Source organism: Saccostrea echinata, unplaced genomic scaffold, assembly GCF_033153115.1.
Source record: "Saccostrea echinata isolate AGI-Se365-2 ecotype Australia unplaced genomic scaffold, CSIRO_AGI_Sech_v1 ptg000012l, whole genome shotgun sequence".
NCBI classification, from domain to species: domain Eukaryota; kingdom Metazoa; phylum Mollusca; class Bivalvia; order Ostreida; family Ostreidae; genus Saccostrea; species Saccostrea echinata.
The window spans coordinates 18468525-18488143 of record NW_026889761.1 but is presented as its reverse complement, the minus strand read 5'-3'; the positions used below and the strand labels follow the sequence as shown (position 1 = coordinate 18488143).

Genomic DNA, 19619 nt, shown 5'->3' with positions numbered 1-19619 from the left:
TCTATTTAAAAATTTTAAAATCATTTCAATTTAATGTGAATTTGAAATTTATATAAACAAGAACTAAATTTTGGTCTTAGTCGTCAGTTCTTTTGTAAATCGGGCCCCAGATCAATACAGCATTGCTTTCAATCCTCTTCCCAATATAGAACAAAGGAGAAAAAAATCTTTTTCTTTTTGCTATTCTGGTTCATTTTGCCATGAATTTGAAGTGAAATACTTATTTTCAATGTTTCGTTGATGTCAAATATTCCAGGCTGGATATAGTTTTTCCAGTTTAAGATCAGTTCATATGTGAATGTGCATAAAGTTAGAAAAATATGTTCTGACAAACCAAAATAGCTATTGCAAAACCTGTTAAAATGATCTGTTGTGATAAATTTGTTCACAACTTAATTATTACATGTATATAAACCTTTATAAGATGAGTACCAGTATCCCTTCTTTGTAAACTTCTTTTTAAAATTACCTATAAATCTGTACATACCATCTTTCATTCTGCCATAGAGATGAGTAAAAGCAGTTCAACTGTAACTAAGAAAGCCCACACACACAGTATCTTTAATCAGATTTATTGCACTTCAGCTTTTTATGGACATAGTTAAAATCTTTTCCAATTATGTCATAAAATATTTGCAACATTTTTGGATTATTTTTAAATAAGATCTAGAAACAACCATGATAATGAAAATATTCAATACAATTTGAAGTAAATCTTTCAAAAAAGCCCTTTTCAAAGTTTTTTGCTTAAACAGAGTACAATTATATCATTGCAATTTTTAAGTTCAACATATCGTTTTGCATTTGGCATAAAAATGCTCTTATAATCCATGACTGATGTGTATAAACTGTCCAAGATCTGAAATTTCAAGCTGTCTGATCCACAATGTTCCCTTTCCTTCATAAATTGAGCTTTATTGTGTACACATTTAAAACTTCTTGTTGTCATGTTTCAGACTCCTTTGACCTTTTTGCACTTGACTGTCCCTCTCCAGCACTAGATTTCCGTTTTTGAGCTTTCAGTCCTTTCATTTTCCTTGTCTGTAACTTATCTAGATTCTGTTTTGTCATGTGGATTGTTCCAAGTTTAGATCCAAAAGCATCATGTGATACATTTTTCTTTTTCCTTGGCTAGTATTAAAACAAGAATACTATTATAATATTACATTTATTAAAAACACAATACTATGACTTATGACACCAATTTTTGTTGTTACACTGTATCGTTGAAGAATCAAACCAAGAAATAGGTAATCAATGAATCACAACTTTACTTTGGTAATTATAGAATGGAACGAGATGGCTGTCAACAGATTGAAATATCAATGAAATAGTACTTTTTGCCAAAACCATGAATTTTGATCAACACAAAAATTAACAAAATCACAGTAATTTATCTGAGTATTTCTTAAAAAATAAAGAATTCTATTACCATAAGAAGCTGATACCCCCTTTCCCCTCCCTAAACAAAACCCTGGCAGTATAGGGCTCTCTAGAAACAAGTACCTTGATGGTTTTGGGCTGTTTGAGAGCCCTTCTGTAGAGGTCCTCTGAGGCCAGCTTGGTCCTCCTCATCCTGAGGTCCAGTGAGGGTCCAATCTCCTCCAATTCAATTTGAGGTGTCTTGCTTCCAGACTTCTTCAGCAACACTCTGGTGAACAAGAAGCATATGTAAAATATATCCCTATCCACACTGGCCCAGGTAAGGTAAGAATTATACAATTTTGAATGAACTTGAGTTGAGGACACACTCTCTAGTGGTCATTAGCTACTTTGTGCCTAAGTATAAGTCTATAGAATGTTTACTTCAAAATATATTAGTATGAACAAGATTTAAGTTGTGGAGAGATGGATTCTGGATCCCCCATCCCACCCACTCTAGTATCTCTATCTAGTAGGAAATTGAGAGTCTGCGATTCAGGAATCTGATTAAGAGGATAATTCAGGAATATCATTCAACACCTGAGATTTACCTGTAGTTTCTGAGGAGGATTTGTCCTTCCACGGCTGTTATCATAATCACATGTTCCAATCCGGCCAATCGAACCTGACTTACTACCGGGCCTTGGAAGAAATCTGCAGCCAAATTGTAAATACATGAGAAGATTCTCAGTAAAACATTTAGGAACAGATCAGATATAAACATTCCACAAGTACTTTAAAAAAACTTGACTGTGATTTAATCTTTATTTAATGAGTAATTGTGAAATTAAAAGGGTGCTTTTATGTGTATAATCAGCTATAATTTATTTTTTGGAAATACAAAAATTAAATACCATAATGCACTGTTATAGTAAAGTTTTACACTATGTTACACGAAAAAATGAATTCTTTCGGAAAAAAAATTCAAGCAAACCCTTTATATACATTTAACTAATAAAATGAAAAGGGGGAAATTGTCTATCATCAAAGCCTTGTAGATAAAGAATTATTTTCAGAACCAATATACCTATAAATTTAATGAATAAGATCTTAGACCACTTACCAATCAGTAGATTTTTCAGCCTCTGGTATTCTAAATCTTTTTCAAATGTCTCCCCAGCAAACATCAAACATGGCTTTGTGCCCTCCGAACATTTACCTCCCTGCATAAAAGACTCAGTGATGAATATACAGTAGGAAAAAAATCCAGCATTAGCTACAGCAGGAAGAATGTGCAAAGACACAGGTAACACAATGGAGAGGGTGGAGTTACTGCACAGACCAATGACAAAAAGCTTAGCTATCTATTTTTAACATAGCTGCAGACCTGTAGCTCACTGGTCTGAACAAACTGGGATGATACTCCATTACATTTTGTTTTTAGACCATTGAGCTACAGACAGACTTGTCGAAATCTGTCGGTCCTGTCGGCAAGGCCGGTAAAAAATTGTCTGGACTGATAACTTTTAAGAAAAAGTCGGTCCAAATGACCGATTGAAAAAATCAAGCGTGACGCGAATTTAAAAAAGGTCATGATTGGGATGCGCAACTGAGGGTCACAAACGCAGAAGAGATGGCCGAGTGCGCAGCATAGTGACGATGGTCAATTTAAATTGTTACAGGAAAGACATAAAATATGTTATATATGTCTCTTATTAAAGACTCTCAATCCTGAGATTGAAGGCTGTTGAAAACAATAAAGGGTATTTTGGTGCAGTTATTCATTTTCCTTTCTCAGCATCAAAATAAGGTACATGTGTCTGGTCTGACAAAACTTCGTCTGGTCTGACAGAACATTTGACTTTGTCAGAACAAATGTCTGACAGTGATTTCAAAATTTTGACAAGTCTGTACAGATATGCAGAAAACACAGATACATAACTGATATAAAGTCAGCCTGTCTATATCTTATTCAAACAACATATAATCCTTGCATTGCTAATGATATTAATTTAGTATAAAAAGGAGACATTTCTTGACTTTTGAAGCAAATATCAAAACCATCTAAAAAGCTTGCTTGATACTCAAGCAAGAATGAATATATGAATTTCTTTGTACTTTGGTTGAAAAATTAATAAATCTGTAAAATTAATTGGATAAATAGTTTAATAAGATAAACAACTCACAGGAAAATCTGTCATTGATACAAATTTCTCAACGCCTAGTTCAATCATGTCCAATATGTGAAAGTCAAACAATCGACCTAAACAAATAAAAAAATTTTTTTTTAAAAATTGGTGTAATGTACACACTGTAAGTATACTGTACTATGCTACCAAATTTAATCTTGAACTTCTAAACCTAAAGTAAATTAACTTACCAAGTACAAGGTTATTAGGTCGCTTCTTATTATGTGAACCAAACATAAACAAAGAGGCATCTGTCTTCTTAGCAAAAAATTCCTACAACAAAAAGTAAGCTACATTACTTCAAAGGAACATGTTCCTTTCTGAAATTCCTTGAACTATACATGTATATATATAATGAAACACTTAATATGAATTAATATGACTAAGATTCTGTTTTGATGGTTTGTGAATTTTTTCTTATTAAGCTTTTCGCTTTGTAATGCCGCACCCTATTCTCAGTGGTCAAGATTTGAACAAACCTAAACATACACCACCTGTGGATGCTTCCATATAGATTCAACTAATCATGGCTTTGCTGTTCTTCATCAGAATTTAATAATGATTTCTCCTACAAATTCCTATGGAAAACATTGATCCCCATTGTAGCCCCACCCTACCCCAGGGGTCATGATTTGAACAAATTTGAATTTACACTCCCTGAGGATGCTTCTAGATAAATACGACTGGTATAATCATGGATTTCTAATTCTTAAGAAGATTTTTTAAAAAAATATTTTTTCTATTATACCCATGTAAAACTTTGATTGTCCATAGTGACCCCACTGTACCCAGGGGTCATGATTTGAACCATTGAATCTACACTACCTATGGATGCTTCCATATACCGGTAAATATGACTGGTCCTGGCTTTCCTGTTCTTGAGAAGAAGATTTTTAAAGATTTTTCCTATATATACCCAATGCATGCAAAACTTTGATCACCAATAGTGATCCTACCCTACCCCCAGGGATCAAGATTTCATATTTGAATCTACACTATGTCAGAAAGCTTTCACAAAAGTTTCATCTTTTTGGACCCAGGTTTTTTGAGAAGAAGATTTTTAAATGGACCCACCAAATTTTACTTTTTCTAAATAATCTATCCTTTGAGGAGGGTGTGGTACTTTATTTGAACAAACTTGAATCCCTTTTACCCAGGGATACTCTGTACCAAATTTGACTGAAATTGGCTCATTGGTTTTGCAGAAGAATATGAAATTGTAATAAGTTTACAATGATTACAATGACCGACAACAAACAAATTTTGATCAGAAAAGCTCACTTGAGCCTTCAGCTCAGGTAAGCTAAAAGAAAGAAAAGAAATACAGGTTCACAAATTAAAGATTTAGTTTTACATACCAGAGGTGTTTCATCTTCAAATGGTCTCAAAATGTTCTTTCTGAAATATTAAACAATAAACTGGAAAATGCTAAGATTATAATTAAAGAAAACCAGAAGTCTCTGACGAGACTGTAGCTCTACTGGTTGTATTTATAAAGGAAGATAAAAGTAGCACTTGGACTTGAAACTTTGCAACAGCAATAAACAGAATAATGATCCTTGGTTTAGTCTCTTTTGTGGCAAGATTTATTATAATATCAGACTAAAACTGTAGGAGGAGTAGCCTTTTAAAACAATTTTACAGAAATTTTGATTTAAGTTACCATGGCAACATCATTCAACAAAATCAAAAAACAATAACACCAAATATGTATCTCTGTAGTCTACTTGTATGCCACATTATACTGAAATCAGACAAAAAGTGTAGGAGGAGTAGCGTTTTGAAAGTATTTCAAGAAAATTTCTATTTTTAGTAACCATGGCAACACTGTTCATCGAAATCCGAAACTGGTACAGAGAATTATGTATCTCAGTGTAGTCTACTTGTGTGCTAATTAGTATTACTAAAATCAGACCAGAACTGTAGGGGTAGCATTTTGAAGGTATTTCAAGGAAATTTCTATTTTTAGTAACCATGGCAACAATGTTCATCGAAATCAGAAAATCAATATAAAGAATTATGTATCTTAGTGTAGTCTACTTGTTTGCCAAGTTATATTGAAATCAGATCAAAACTGTAGGAGGAGTAGCATTTTGAAAGTATTTCACAGAAATTTCTATTTTTAGTAACCATAGCAACATCGTTCATCGAAATCAAAAACCGATACACAGAATTATGTATCTTAGTGTAGTCTACTTGTGTGCCAAGTTATATTGAAATCAGATCAAAACTGTAGGAGGAGTAGCATTTTGAAAGTATTTCAAAGAAATTTCTATTTTTAGTAACCATGGCAACACCGTTCATCGAAATCAAAAACCGATACACAGAAATATGTATCTTAGTATAGTCTACTTGTGTGCCAAGTTATATTGAAATCAGATCAAAACTGTAGGAGGAGTAGCATTTTGAATGTTATTCACAGAAATTTCTATTTTTAGTAACCATGGCAACACCGTTCATCGAAATCAAAAACCGATACACAGAATTATGTATCTTAGTGTAGTCTACTTGTGTGCCAAGTTATATTGAAATCAGATCAAAACTGTAGGAGGAGTAGCATTTTGAAAGTATTTCACAGAAATTTCCATTTTTAGTAACCATGGCAACACCGTTCATCGAAATCAAAAACCGATACACAGAATTATGTATCTTAGTATAGTCTACTTGTGTGCCAAGTTATATTGAAATCAGACCAAAACTGTAGGAGGAGTAGCATTTTGAATGTTTTTCACAGAAATTTCTATTTTTAGTAACCATGGCAACACCGTTCATCGAAATCAAAAACCGATACACAGAATTATGTATCTTAGTGTAGTTTACTTGTGTGCCAAGTTATACTGAAATCAGACCAAAACTGTAGGAGGAGTAGCATTTTGAAAAATTGTTTACAGACGGACGGACAGACAGACAGACAGACAGACAGACAGACAGACAGACGGACGGACGACGGACACCTTACTATCGCATAAGCTCTTCTGGTCTCTGACCAGTAGAGCTAAAAATCAAAATGGTTTCATAACTACTTTTGTAAAGAAAAGAATAATGATTGGCTCTTTCTCTTTTATCCTCACCTTTTAAATGATACTGAATTGTGCTTCTTTAAAACATACTGAAAGGAAAAAACAGATATAGTCAACATACAAACATTTGAAAAAAATACACCTACATATTGTTAAGAACTTCATCCTGGAAATCTTTTATTCAATATTGCTTATCAAAATATTTCTCCTTTTTGAGATATTTAGCACTGCCACCATATGATCCCTTTGTTATGTAACATTGCAAGAATCCTTCCCAATGACTTTCCTTGCAAACAAAACCTATTGACATAAAAAAAGGTTGCAAATTAATCCATAGACTTTCACAAAGCAATGAGCTGGAAGCTATTGGGTTACCCATGGTCTTTCTGCTTGTGAGTTAAGGCAAGGAACATGTATAGGTGCATGTTTCTATGCTAATGAGCTAATTAAAATTCATAAGAGGTATTACTGTTTTACAAAGAAGGCATAAACTCATTTTTTAATATGTACCTCAGTTATAGTACTCACAACATACTATAGCCCATACACATTATGACATCATTGTCCTTTACTACTCAAAGAAATATAGAACATCAGCTTCAGTGCAGTGATATATCTTATGTCACAGAAAGAAGGGACCTTGTGTAATAAAAAGCAAAATATTCTAAAGATTAAAGCTGCAAAAATGTCGACAGTTGAATTATTAATTAAGTTGCTATTTGTGGAGTTTTGAGTCGAAACACGGTAAAAATACATAGCCTGGCACATGTTTTGTAAATTTGGATCAAATAAGGTTCAGGCTAATTTATTCCATGAAATATATGGAGATAACGAACAGTATTCAAGCTCAAAAGTCCATTATATAATACAAAATAGGAGCAGAGCAAACATGGACCTCTGAAACATCAGAGGTGGGATCAGGTGCCATGGAGGAGTGAGCATCCCTTGCTGACCGGTCACACCTGCTGTGTGCTCCTTGTCATGATCGGTAAATAACGGAAAAATCCATCAACAATTCAGTGTGTAAATAATGGCCTAACAATTAGTATGATATCATCCATATCACTTTCAATTTGGTACACAGTTTGTTCAATTAAATTGTCGCTGTAGTCTGTGATGAGACAGGCCTTAGGCACGCAAGTGCCCATTATAAATCTGCGGAAACATTCTTTACTATTACTATATTATAAATTAGCAATTTATGTTTACCTGGTAAATAACATGAAAATGAAAAATAAATAAGTCTGGTTAAGAGTATAAGATCCTGGTAAATAACATGGAAGACTTTCGCTGATTGAGGTCCTTTTTTTCTCACACTTGTTCTTGCTGCTGGCAATTATTACAGCCCAATTTTTTAACTCAAATAGGAAACAAGAGGCGCATGGGCCACAATGCTCACCTGAGTAACTTTGGCCTTTTCACCCCTTGTAGTACTTATTGTGGCCCTGCCCTACTCCCAGGGGTCATGATTCAAACAATTTAGAATCTACACTACCCCAGGATGCTGCCACTTAAGTTTCAGCCTTTCTGGCCTAGTGGTTCTTGAGAAGAAGAGTTTTAAAGATTTTTTCTACATATTTCAATGCAAAACTTGGATTCCCTATTGTGGCCCCGCCCCACCCTGGGGGTCATGATTTAAACAGTTAGAATCTACACTACCCCAGAGTGCTTCCACATAAGTTTCAGCTTTTCTGGCCCTGTTCTTGAGAAGAAGATTTTTAAAGATTTTTACTACATATTTCAATGTAAAACTTGGATTCCCTATTGTTTCCCCACCCTACCCCCATGGTCAAGATTTGAACAATTTAGAATCTACACTACCCAGGATGCTTCTACATAAGTTTCAGTCTTTCTTGCCCAGTGGTTCTTGAGAAGAAGATCTTTTAATGACCCCACCCAATTTTTGTCTTTTCTTGATTATCTCCCCTTTGAAGGGGGCTTGGCCCTTTTTTTAACAATTTAAACTCCCCTTCACCAAAGGATGCTTTGTACTATGTTTGGTTAAAATTGGCCCAGTGGCTCTTCAGAAGAAGTTGAAAATGTGAAAAGTTTACAGATGGATGGACAACGGGTGATCAGAAAAGCTCACTTGAGCTTTCAGCTCAGGTGAGCTTATTATAAGTGTATTAAAAAAAAACAAATCTGGATTGAAAAAAAATAAACTGTGTATACCTATATATAGACCTTTCTATTAGGGTTTTATTAAAAATTTTATCTATTGCAATTAATAAGATGACAGTTAATTGAATTAAATGATTTTGCTAAGATTTTTTGTCTCATTTTGATACACTAGTCTTTAAAAACTGTTAGACATTTTGAACGATATAATTCAGATTTTATATGACCCTTCAGTATTTACCAGGGATGCCTGGTGGACTGGTACAATTTGGGAATTCCAAATTGTAATTTATACATGTTGACAAATTACAATATGTATAATGTAAGATAAACTTACCAATTCTTTAAGAACCTGTGATATAACATCACTTGTGTTTCCACCTTTGATAAACATGGCCTTTTTGTCATTCTCTATCAGTTTAGGTTCACGTTTTTCCAAGAAACGTTTTCCTTGCTGTGTTTTGGGCTTTCTGAAAGTCGTAGAGACAATTTTAATGATAGCAAATTCTAGGCTGCAACATGGAAACTGAAAGGAATTGTTTTTGTCCCCCATTGTCCCAAAAGCAAGGGACATTAAATCTCATTCGTCTGTCAGTCTATCAATCACATAGACTTTAACCTTGGTCATAACTTTTGAATGAAAAGATGGGGCTTTCATATTTCACATGTACAATACCTGTGACAAAATCTTTCAAAATATTCTATGAATTTTTACCCTGTGACCTTGACCTTGAAGTTTGACCTACTTTTCAAAAATTTTAATATTTACTTTTACCTTGGTCATAACTTTTGATTGAGAAGAGATAGGACTTTCATATTTTACACGTACATTACCTGTGATAAAACCTTTCCAAATATACCATGATTTTTTACTCCATAACATTGACTTTGAAATCTGACCTAATTTTCAAAAATTTTTACATTAGTAATAACTTTTGAATGATAGAAGATAAGGCATTAATGTTTGACTAGTGCATTATGGGTGACAAGAAGTTTTCCGAATATACTATGTTAGACCCTGTGACCTTGACCTTCAAATTTGACCTCATTTTCAAAAATCTTATCATTGCTGCTAAATTTTAAAGGAGAGAAGATAAGATAATCATATTTGACACATTCATTACCTGTGACAAGACCTTTCCAAATGTACCATGATTTTTAACGATGACCTTGACCTTAAAGTTTTCAAACATTTTCACATTGCTGATAACTTTTGAATGAGAGTAGATAGGGAATTTATATCTGACATGTGGATTTGATCTTTCAAGGCCTTTAGGAATGCATTCTGTTTTTTTTCCTTATGACCTTGACTTTTGAGTTTAACCTTCAGTCTTTTTCATATTTGTTTACACTGGTAAGAACTTTTGAATGAGAGAAGATATGGCTTTCATATTTCACATGTACATTACCTATATGAAAATATCATTTTTGACTTCATAACCTTGATCTAGAAGTTTGAAAGACATACAAACAAGACTATTACAATATGCCATAAATAATTGCATCCAACTACCAAGACATCGATAGCGGGGACCACAATTCTTTGAATTTGCTTGCAAATTATTTAAAAAAAAACTATGATTTCCTTAAAATTTCCGTCAATAAAAAGCAAGAAACGTCTGATTGGACCAAGGCACACCAGAGGCATCAATAATGTTATTTTACGCCTCTGGCACAGGTGTTTGTTTCTTACAGCATGCTACTTTTCACTACCAGTAGAAAACTAGCGTGCTGTATGAAATAAACGCTTGTGGTCGCTGGTCACACGTTGATGTAGTAATCATCCACGGAAGAGATTAATCTTTTTTCAATCCATTTAAAAATATTTGACCGATAAATTTAAGAAGTTATGCAAGCATTAACACGAGAGTTTTACACTATTCTCTGAAGAACCATCGTGTTGAATCCCTTTCTTAGTTTCTGTTTACAAATTCAATCCAAGCACGAAAGCACGTTGTGGATAAAATAATTATTGATATACCGAGCCCGAGTTGAAATTCTTTGATTTACACAGTTAAAAGCCGGGGTATTTTAGTACAACGACTAAACAATTTAAATTGATGCAAAGCATCGAATCGGCCTCAAAAATATATTTAGCATCTTAAAGTATTTCCACTAGAAAGTGTCGAAAGAAAAGAAATCAAAAAGTACACGATACATTTTATTGCAAACTGTTCACTTGCCTTACTTTTCTGTGCCCCCCTTTTTTAAAATAATTTAATTTTTCAGTGATCAATTACATTTGCCTGCCTTACTTTTCTGTGCCTTTTTCTTGAATAATTTAATTTTTCAGTGATCAATTGTTAAATATTTATTTAATAAAAAATAATAATAATAATAAATTCACGGAAATGAAAATCGGACGGCTGCCCACGATTAAAAGGATGGGACTTTATTATCATCAAATTATTTGATTCGAAGACAAATGCAACAAATACATGTATCGGTCTAAAATTATTAATAATGAAATTCAGAATGTCCGAGTGCTGACAAAAAAGGACGCACAAACTTCTGAAGTTCAAAGGCTGATACCCTGGATCTTGGTCATGTGATAATGCCGATGGTATTCTTCACAATAAATGTGAAGTGAAAAACGATCATTGAGCCATTTGCAACTGTAGTGTATTCAAAACAAAATTCACTTCTTTTTGAGGCACTGTAATTCATAAATACGTTTTGTTTTTATATCTTATGCACGCCCACATTGGGGAGCAGTTTTATTATCAAATCATAAATTAATAAATATCTGATGAGAAATAAAAATCAAATTGAAACATAATAAAAGCCATTTAGACTTAGTATTGAGCAAATTTTTAAAAATTTTATTCATAAATTTTACGTGTGTTCATTATCAATAAGGAATTATTCCATCGAAGCAATGAAAAAAATAATGTGCACATTCTAACACAACGGGGAACAACAAATATATCGGCCGCTCCTGCGGCCTATAACAATTGAAAGAAAAATCAACATGACAACAGTTTTAAAACATTAGGCTAATTAAATGAATAAAAGGTCCAAGTATGAATTATACTATATATTCAATTCACTTTATTGACAATTACCATGTCGGCATACAGTCATGAACACTAATAACAGAACAAAATGTTTTTCATCTTCAATAAACAATTTACATGAATAGAATAGACTTTTTTTTCTCTAGGAATAAGAGGTTTACAGTACCTACCCGTTTCAATATACAATGGATGGGCAATGATCCTTAATTTTGTTTATGCAGATCTATAACTTTTTTCAAAGGTAGCTTTAAATAACTTTGAAAGTTTGCTATAAAAAGCTAACTTTCCAGAGTCTGATTTGCTTATATTTTTCAGTTGTTCATGTATCTTGTTTTGGTAATGCTCTTGTAATTTGTTTTTCAACGTTGTGTGAGAAATATCCAAAGAAGTGATATTTAATTTTTGTAGTAATGAAGACAGTTTTCTTTGCCAAGATATTCTAGATACAAGTTTTTTGTCTTCTTTGAATGCAGAAATCACTAAATAATTATTATAACCATGTTTGCATTATATTTCCTTGAGTCTCTATTCGTAATATAAATAGTACAAAGGAAAACGACCCAATTCACATAAAACAGCAAGATTTGATGCCTTTCTATGTACCCCTAGTATGTCTTTAAATATTAAGTAGGAAATTGGTATGAAGACATTAAATCACATTTGAAGTCAGTTATCCATACTTCAGATTCATATGTGATAATTGGTATTATCATTGACTGATATAATTTCAACATAATTTCAGCTGAAAAATTAATATTTGCAGGAAAATTTGGTTTAAATAGCATAATATGCTTTCCTATAGTTGTTCAGCTGCAAATTTCATTTTTCCATCAGATCTGAACACAACACCCAAATATTTATATCCATTAGTTATGTAAATCATTTGGTTATTGTAATAAAAATCTAAATGATGTTTCATCGCTTGATTTTCTTGAAAAAATCATATCATCTGGGTTTTTTCCATATTAACACACAATCTCCATTCTCACCGTATACAACGGGTAACGCGGGGGAGTCGCTAAAAAGTATGGGGGGGGGGGGGGGGTTGTTTCAGCGTATTTTTCACCGCTTCGGAGTCAGAAGGGAAGTCTTGTCTTTTTCGGTATTTGTAAGATGTATTTACAAAAAAAAAACAAATATCTCACGAAAGACAGCAATAGTTAATTAAGCTTTGTCTTAGCCATTGGTCCGGCCATCATATACGTCTAGTATTCCCAAACACTTCGAAACTATTTGACAGATTTCATATATTCGCGTATGGCGATCCAGTGGTCAAAATATGTATATACATGTATATATGTGATTTGCACAATGACTGCCTTATTTTAATTAGTTTGATTGAAATTATAATATATAAATTGAACAAATTCACAATGGTGCAGTAAAGTTTAATCTAAAAAAAAGCACTGATATGGAATTTTTAAACTGTCCCAAAATAGATACCTTAAAATTTAAACTTTAAACCGGATACAAGTGACAATACAGCTATGAGGTCAGACCGTGACGGACAAAACGAAAGGAGGTCGCTATGCGGAGATAATGAAATCATTTTGAATCTTTTTGTATGGATCATGGATTAGCTGGGTAACTGGGATATACACATGGGGAAGGGACCGCGAGGGAGCGAATCCAATATGTCTCGAGGACACGTAAGTCAGTGTTCTATACAGTTTAAAAAAAAATTATCTTGCATGATATGTAAAATTCGTAACCATTATAAACCTTTGTTAAAATAACTTCCTGATATTTCCATTACCAGTATTGCCAGGAATTTGTCTATAAGCACAACTTCTAGATTTTTTCCAAACATTAAGTGAACAGGTAGCAACATCTTTAAGCAACTATTAAAATACATTTTTTTCTGCAAGGTAGACCTGGACAATTGCCATTATAAACAGGGACGTAACATCAACCCCCAATCTTTTTTTCAAAACAGGACCTCTTACTATCGTAACTGTTTATTGAAAGGCCGTTTGTCCCCTCCCCCACTTTTTGTTGCAGTATAGTCAAATAAGGGTAATGTAGTAGTGTATGAATAAAATTTGGTACTGAAAGAAGTTGACACCTAAGCCCCCCCCCCCCCCCCCCCCGAAAATCGAGTGAAGGCAAAAATCAAAATAGATAGGGATATTTATTTATGATTTTTTTAATAACATTTGATTATTAAATATTTTATAGCAGTTGTGATATTACTTTTTGGATCAACCTTCGTATTTTAAACAGGGTATCCGTCGTTATAGAGGTCACATCGGAAATGAAAACTACACAAAACTCCAAAGAAGTGTTAAGGACATAAAAAGAAATCTTTCCGTAGATCATATTCTGGACGACTTAATCAGCCGTGAAGTCTTGTCTATTGAGGATGGCTTGGAAATTCGCAGGAAGGAAATAAACCATACAATGGCGGATGGACTGATAGAAAAACTTATATATGTAGGTGAAGAGGGATTCCACATTTTTGTTGATGTTCTTCACAAGAACGGTTATGGATATTTGTTCGATTCTGGTAAGGCACTGTATTTCTTTATATATATATATATATATATATATATATAACAGAGTAAGTAAGAATACTCTAAGGAATCATACATTCCTAAATATTAAAAAAAATTAATGAACTGATTCTTTATTCAAGATATTTACCCTTCATTGAACAGAGTACCCTGGAATCACGCAAAATTCACCTACAGAATCCTCAGATCTCACTTCTTTCCCAGAACACAGCCATTCGCACCAGGTTAAGTTTTCCGACCAAATACAACAGCAGTTTCATTCCCATAGTCCAACACAATCATCTGTAGGGTCAATACAAAAACCACATGGCCCCTCGATTCTTACAAAACCCAGGGACTTACCGCTAGAAAGGCGATCTGATTTACCTTTGGCTAAAACTATGAATGTGGCGGACACTCCGAGTCCTGGCAAAGACGACGATGACTATGATGACGTCGATGAAGTGGATTATGATGATTGTAGAGTTGGGTCGAAGACAGACAACATAATTCTGTCACATCCTATACCGTACAGAGGAAGTCCAGTATTATTTGATGGTTGGTACCCAGTAAAGAACATGGATCATCGGCTCCGAGAGTACCCGGGATGTCACCCAGACGTCGAAGAAAGAAATGTAGGGAATCCTTTTGAAATCAAATACTACCGTTACAGATATACCTTATTTGCAAATTTTGATCTCGCTGCATTGTATTGATGTAATGATTGACATAGAAAATCACACAAAAAAAGATGTCATTAACTGCAAAAACTTCATGGAAAGTAGTTACAATTATCATTGTAATTACCGGTGTAAGAATATATTAACGATTTTCTAAATTCTTCGGTTATAGTTATCCCATTCAAATTTTATACGTGTTTATACGTTTGAATTATATTTTGTTTACAATGTATCATGATGGAAAATAATGTTTCATACATATTGCATTTTCTCCAGCGAAATCAAGAGAAACAAATTTTACACCTCTCCCAGAAACTAAATATGCTTTGCTTCAGATCCGGGAATGAGGTTATGTTCTTGGTAGTAAACTTTAATTGTAACCTTATGACAGAAGCACAAATGTATACGTAGTGACGGATATTAAGGTCTGTTAAAATTATATATAATATGCATTCAGCCGGTATCCTACCATTTTTTTAAAGATGGGAAAGGCGTTTTCAAATTTAGCACAATTGAACATGTTTTTATTGGTGTATCGTTTAGTACTCTTAAATATAGTATTAAAATTTTCGTGTTTTCATTGACGTAGTTTCAGAGCACTATGTTTTTTGTTTGTTTGTTTTTTTTTTTTTTTAGATAAAACGAATCATTAGAGAAAACAAAGCGAGAGATGGCGATTACGTCATTTGGTACAGCCAAAAACGTGAACTTCTAATAGTCACGATCATGTGAGTATCTTAACGTTACTCACAAATTTACTACAGACCTATTTGATCAAAATGCTTTTCATTTAGAAAACAAAATAATCTGAAATGTTAATTAATGTGCCATTGATTTTTTAAAAGGTTTTGAAAACTGCACACATTGCATATACATCTGATACATGTATTTTATGAAGTTCGATGATCCTGCATTAATTAAGTTTTATCCTGTCTGTCCTTCTGTCTGCAAAACTGTAATACTTAGCTTTATCTTTTGAAACCAGTCAGAATATTGTAAATTCTATTGTAGTATGTCTAGGGACTCTTTTCCACATCACTTGGCCAAGTTTTAGGCATTTGTGTTTAACAAACACACCATGTTGAATTGAGTTTTTTTAATTTCAAAATCTACACTTGGACTAGTCTTATGGTTCAAAAAATCTTGTTCTGATATTTGCATTTTAAAATTCGACAATACTAATCATGTACTCATGTACATTATACATTTATTGACTGTGTTCGAGGGCAACATGCGTTTTGTCGGACCTAAGAACCAAACTGTTTGCCTGAGGCCGTTTGGCCGTTTTACCCGAGAACACACCCAATAAATGTTTTATTATACGTTTTATTTATTTATTTATTCATTTATTAATTTATTTATTTATTTTGGACATACTTGTATCTTGAGCTGGCTTCCATGATGTAAATTTCCTTTAACCGCACTGCGGTAAATTAATTCTGTCACTGTCGAACACCAACAAATGCACATATATAAAATTTAGCTGATCCCGCCCACAGTGTGACGTAAGCGGTCCAATATCTCATCGACAGGTCCAATATCTTACTCTGCAGTCAAACATCGATTTTTTTATGATCGCTCAGTAAAACATTGGAAATGTTAGATTTTTTAAAGTATAGATTTATATAGGAACAAATTTTTAAAGTTATGACAAATATATGTATTGATTGTACATGTACTGTTAAGAAAAAAAAGATCAGTGTTTATTTTCTCTTTCTGCACCCCACCCCATGTCTTATATCATACTATGCGGTTTTGTAACTTGTATTATCTCAGTTTCAATGAGGAGATCTAAATGGCCTAATTTAGATAAGGTGTTAAAGTTAACAAATGTACAGATTCAAAACGTATAATAATGAGAGGAAATTAAATGGAAGGCCAATGCAGAAACGATTAGATTTGATTGATTTTAACCCCTTTTCTTTTCGCTTAGGATCTGCGTTTTTTGATATATAAATTTTCATCATTTTAGAAACACATCTTCACCAAAAGGTAGATATCACTACAAAGTAAAGAGAAGACGATCGGGATCAGGGAACCGGGTCACTTACCGCTTCAGTTCTCAGATGGAGACGCCATCTGTCATAGAACTCCTGGAGTATGTTAACGCAGAGGGGCTCCCCCCGCCTGTACAGAAAAGCCACTCCGTCAAGGGAAGCAGTTCAAAATAAGAATAAATTAGCAGACAAGATTTTATGGAAAAGGAGCAATCCATAAATAATTTTGGCAGGAAGGATTTTGATACACAATATTTACTAGACTATATTATGTGTCCTGTAGTATGTACATATGGAAAACCTGTAAATGTTGCAGATATCATTTTCCTTGATTACAGGGTTTAATGCATTTTTTCAGATATTTTTGGGTGTATATTGGGATTATTTTAAAAGAATTTGCTCCCCCGAAAAAACCAAAGTCAAACCGTTAGACAATCCAAAGGCATTTGACGGGTCTTGGTAAAAGATTTCCAAGATTGTCTTTGTCACTGATTTTACCCTTCAAACATTTCTGCTCTTGTAAATATTCTAAAATTCCTGCAACCCTTCATTAGAATGGAACAATTACTTTATTAAGGCAAGGCAAAAGCTTTCTTGTCATATATAGCAAAGATCAGTCGCATGCAAAAACAATAGTTTTATAGCATATTTACATTAAATGGAAAATATAATTTCGTAGGACTTCAGTGAATTGTTGCACATGTTATTTGGTGTGAAAATAAATGTTACTTGTTTCAATGTCCTTTCGTTCTTTCTTACCGTATCCCTGTCACCCACAGTTCAACTACATTATTACAGTTCTCTGACTATACACGAAAGGTCTCCTTCGTGATTTAAGACACAAGCACCTGATGAAGAGATGGTGTAGCCCCCCTCCTCCTGAGAATATTTATTACACAAGATAATACTTATCAAAAATACATGACTTCTTAGTCCATCATTCCCACATTCCGCTATCTGATATCGGCTTCCGGCTTCTTCTTCTTTTTTAGCTCACCTGAGCCGAAGGCTCAAGTGAGCTTTTCTGATCGAAAGGACAAGTGCTCTTTAAGCGACAGTACGGCTGCAAAATGTGTGCTTTTTCATCCAAATTTACCCAATATGTCATTAAGAAATAAGGTATAAAGTTGATGTAAGCAGTTTGAGAAACAGAAATATTCTCTACTCAAACAAAATTAACGTAATTAGAATCTGCCGGAAAATCAAGGGTCGTACGAACTGGAGCAATCTTAGATCTGTTTATTTGTACCACGTGAATTCCAAAACGGCACGTGCCTACACTATAGAGTTTACAGTTATAATGAATATTAGGTGAAAGCAATTTTCAAAAACACAAATTATCATAACTTTCTGATAAAATAATCTAAAATAATAATCGTAAAGATTTTAGTCTGCATTCAGCCGAATTTAACAGAATTAAAGTACAAATGTTGACGTTTTGTGTATTGAGGTCCGAGAAAGGAAAAACCAACTAATCTTACGTTACCGCGGCAAATGTCAAACAAAATATTTTTCTGCACAATTAAAAAAAATTAGCATTTCAAATGGCAACAATGTTTATAAGTCAAAGATGTATTTTTTATGTTGAGTTTACACTATTTTTTTTCTTTGAAAGCGACGGAAAAATGAGAAATGATAACAAGTATGAACAAACCTGTCGAGTAGAACCTTCGAGAGCCCTGCTTGAGTGTCGCCGAGTTCCCGTTTCTTCCTTATCCAGCGATTATATTAATCCCCAAACTAAATTTTAGTCAGGAAAGTTGCTTTTTCAAGTTCTATTTCAGTTTCTTTTTATCTTTAGTCGACTTTGTCAATGTAGCAGGCCTACCGGGATTCCCTCTCTAACCATGCTGTTTTGTTTATGAAAACTACGCATGCGTGCATAGCATGGAATGTGGAACATCGAACACGTTGCGATGTATATATTTACGTCCCATAAATAACTATTAATTTTAATGAAGTAATCCAAATTAATTAATTGTAAAAGTTGTAATTTTCTGAAAGTTTATACATTTATGAGTAGTAAAAAAATGCCAAATCTTGTCGGAAAATTTTATCTAGTCAGTTTTTGATGAGATGCGCCGTACTGTCACTTTAAGCAATACTTCATGGGCCCTTTTTCAGTGACGTTTTACTTTAGAATATATTACCAAATTGTTCTTTTTTGGTAATAGTTAAACACAAGTGGATATTTCTAATTAAAATCACGTTAAAACATCATCTAAATCAGCATGGATTTGAAACAAATGAAGATTTTTTAAGCCTATAACTACCCCAAATCCGGAAAAGTCGTACCGATCCTATTTTGAGTTTCATTTATTTAAATCAAGGGGAGGAGACATTTAAATCGGACACTTGAACAATCTGATGGTGGATCATTGACGGGCGCGTTTGCCGAATGATACTTCTTGAGCTTTTTTTACCTGAGAAAAAATGAAGTTGTATAGATGCCTGTAGCCAGAGTGATCAAACTAAGAAATTTGCACGCTTGCATTTGAAATAACAGAATAAGTATTACCATTTGTTCCTTTAAATTTTAGAATGAAAAAAGTGTATTTAGGTGGCTTTCAATACCGATACCATTCTTGCATGAATGTTAAAAATGTTTGACGCTTTTATGTATGATCATGACATTTTAACGACACTAAACTCTCCTAACCCTCCCGTGTTCTTAAAACCAAATACGTACAAACTTACGACTTATATAATGATACAAAACGTAGCTATCTTTTACAGTAAGTACC

General features: G+C 33.5%; 2 protein-coding genes across 2 annotated transcripts; one reads left to right on the top strand and one right to left on the bottom strand.

Moving 5' to 3' along the window:
• Window positions 1-669: 669 nt before the first annotated feature.
• On the bottom strand, window positions 670-10648 carry LOC133185460 (ribosome production factor 2 homolog). The gene is made up of 10 exons (XM_061320667.1): window positions 10566-10648; window positions 9027-9159; window positions 6623-6660; window positions 4910-4949; window positions 3743-3824; window positions 3549-3625; window positions 2486-2585; window positions 1974-2076; window positions 1507-1651; window positions 670-1131 (listed from the first exon to the last, which is right to left on the bottom strand). The coding sequence occupies exons 1-10, from the start codon at window positions 10583-10585 to the stop codon at window positions 946-948; spliced, it is 924 nt and encodes a 307-aa protein (XP_061176651.1). The 5' UTR covers window positions 10586-10648; the 3' UTR covers window positions 670-945.
• Window positions 10649-13219: 2571 nt separating this feature from the next.
• Window positions 13220-17613, top strand: LOC133186063 (uncharacterized). The gene is made up of 5 exons (XM_061321343.1): window positions 13220-13355; window positions 13930-14212; window positions 14364-14833; window positions 15515-15606; window positions 16851-17613. Exons 1-5 carry the CDS (start codon window positions 13308-13310, stop codon window positions 17047-17049), a joined length of 1092 nt encoding a protein of 363 aa, XP_061177327.1. The 5' UTR covers window positions 13220-13307; the 3' UTR covers window positions 17050-17613.
• The last annotated feature ends 2006 nt before the right edge of the window (window positions 17614-19619 follow it).

Coding starts and splice junctions, on each gene's coding strand:
- LOC133186063 (XM_061321343.1), top strand. CDS start 13,308: ATGGGGAAGGGACCGCGAGGGAGCGAATCCAATATGTCTCGAGGACAC. Junction 13,356..13,929: donor CCAATATGTCTCGAGGACAC/GTAAGTCAGTGT, acceptor TATTTTAAACAG/GGTATCCGTCGTTATAGAGG. Junction 14,834..15,514: donor CAGACGTCGAAGAAAGAAAT/GTAGGGAATCCT, acceptor TTTTTTTTTTAG/ATAAAACGAATCATTAGAGA.
- LOC133185460 (XM_061320667.1), bottom strand. CDS start 10,585: ATGGTTCTTCAGAGAATAGT. Junction 6,661..9,026: donor CACAGGTTCTTAAAGAATTG/GTAAGTTTATCT, acceptor TTTTCCTTTCAG/TATGTTTTAAAGAAGCACAA. Junction 4,950..6,622: donor AATTCAGTATCATTTAAAAG/GTGAGGATAAAA, acceptor TTAATATTTCAG/AAAGAACATTTTGAGACCAT.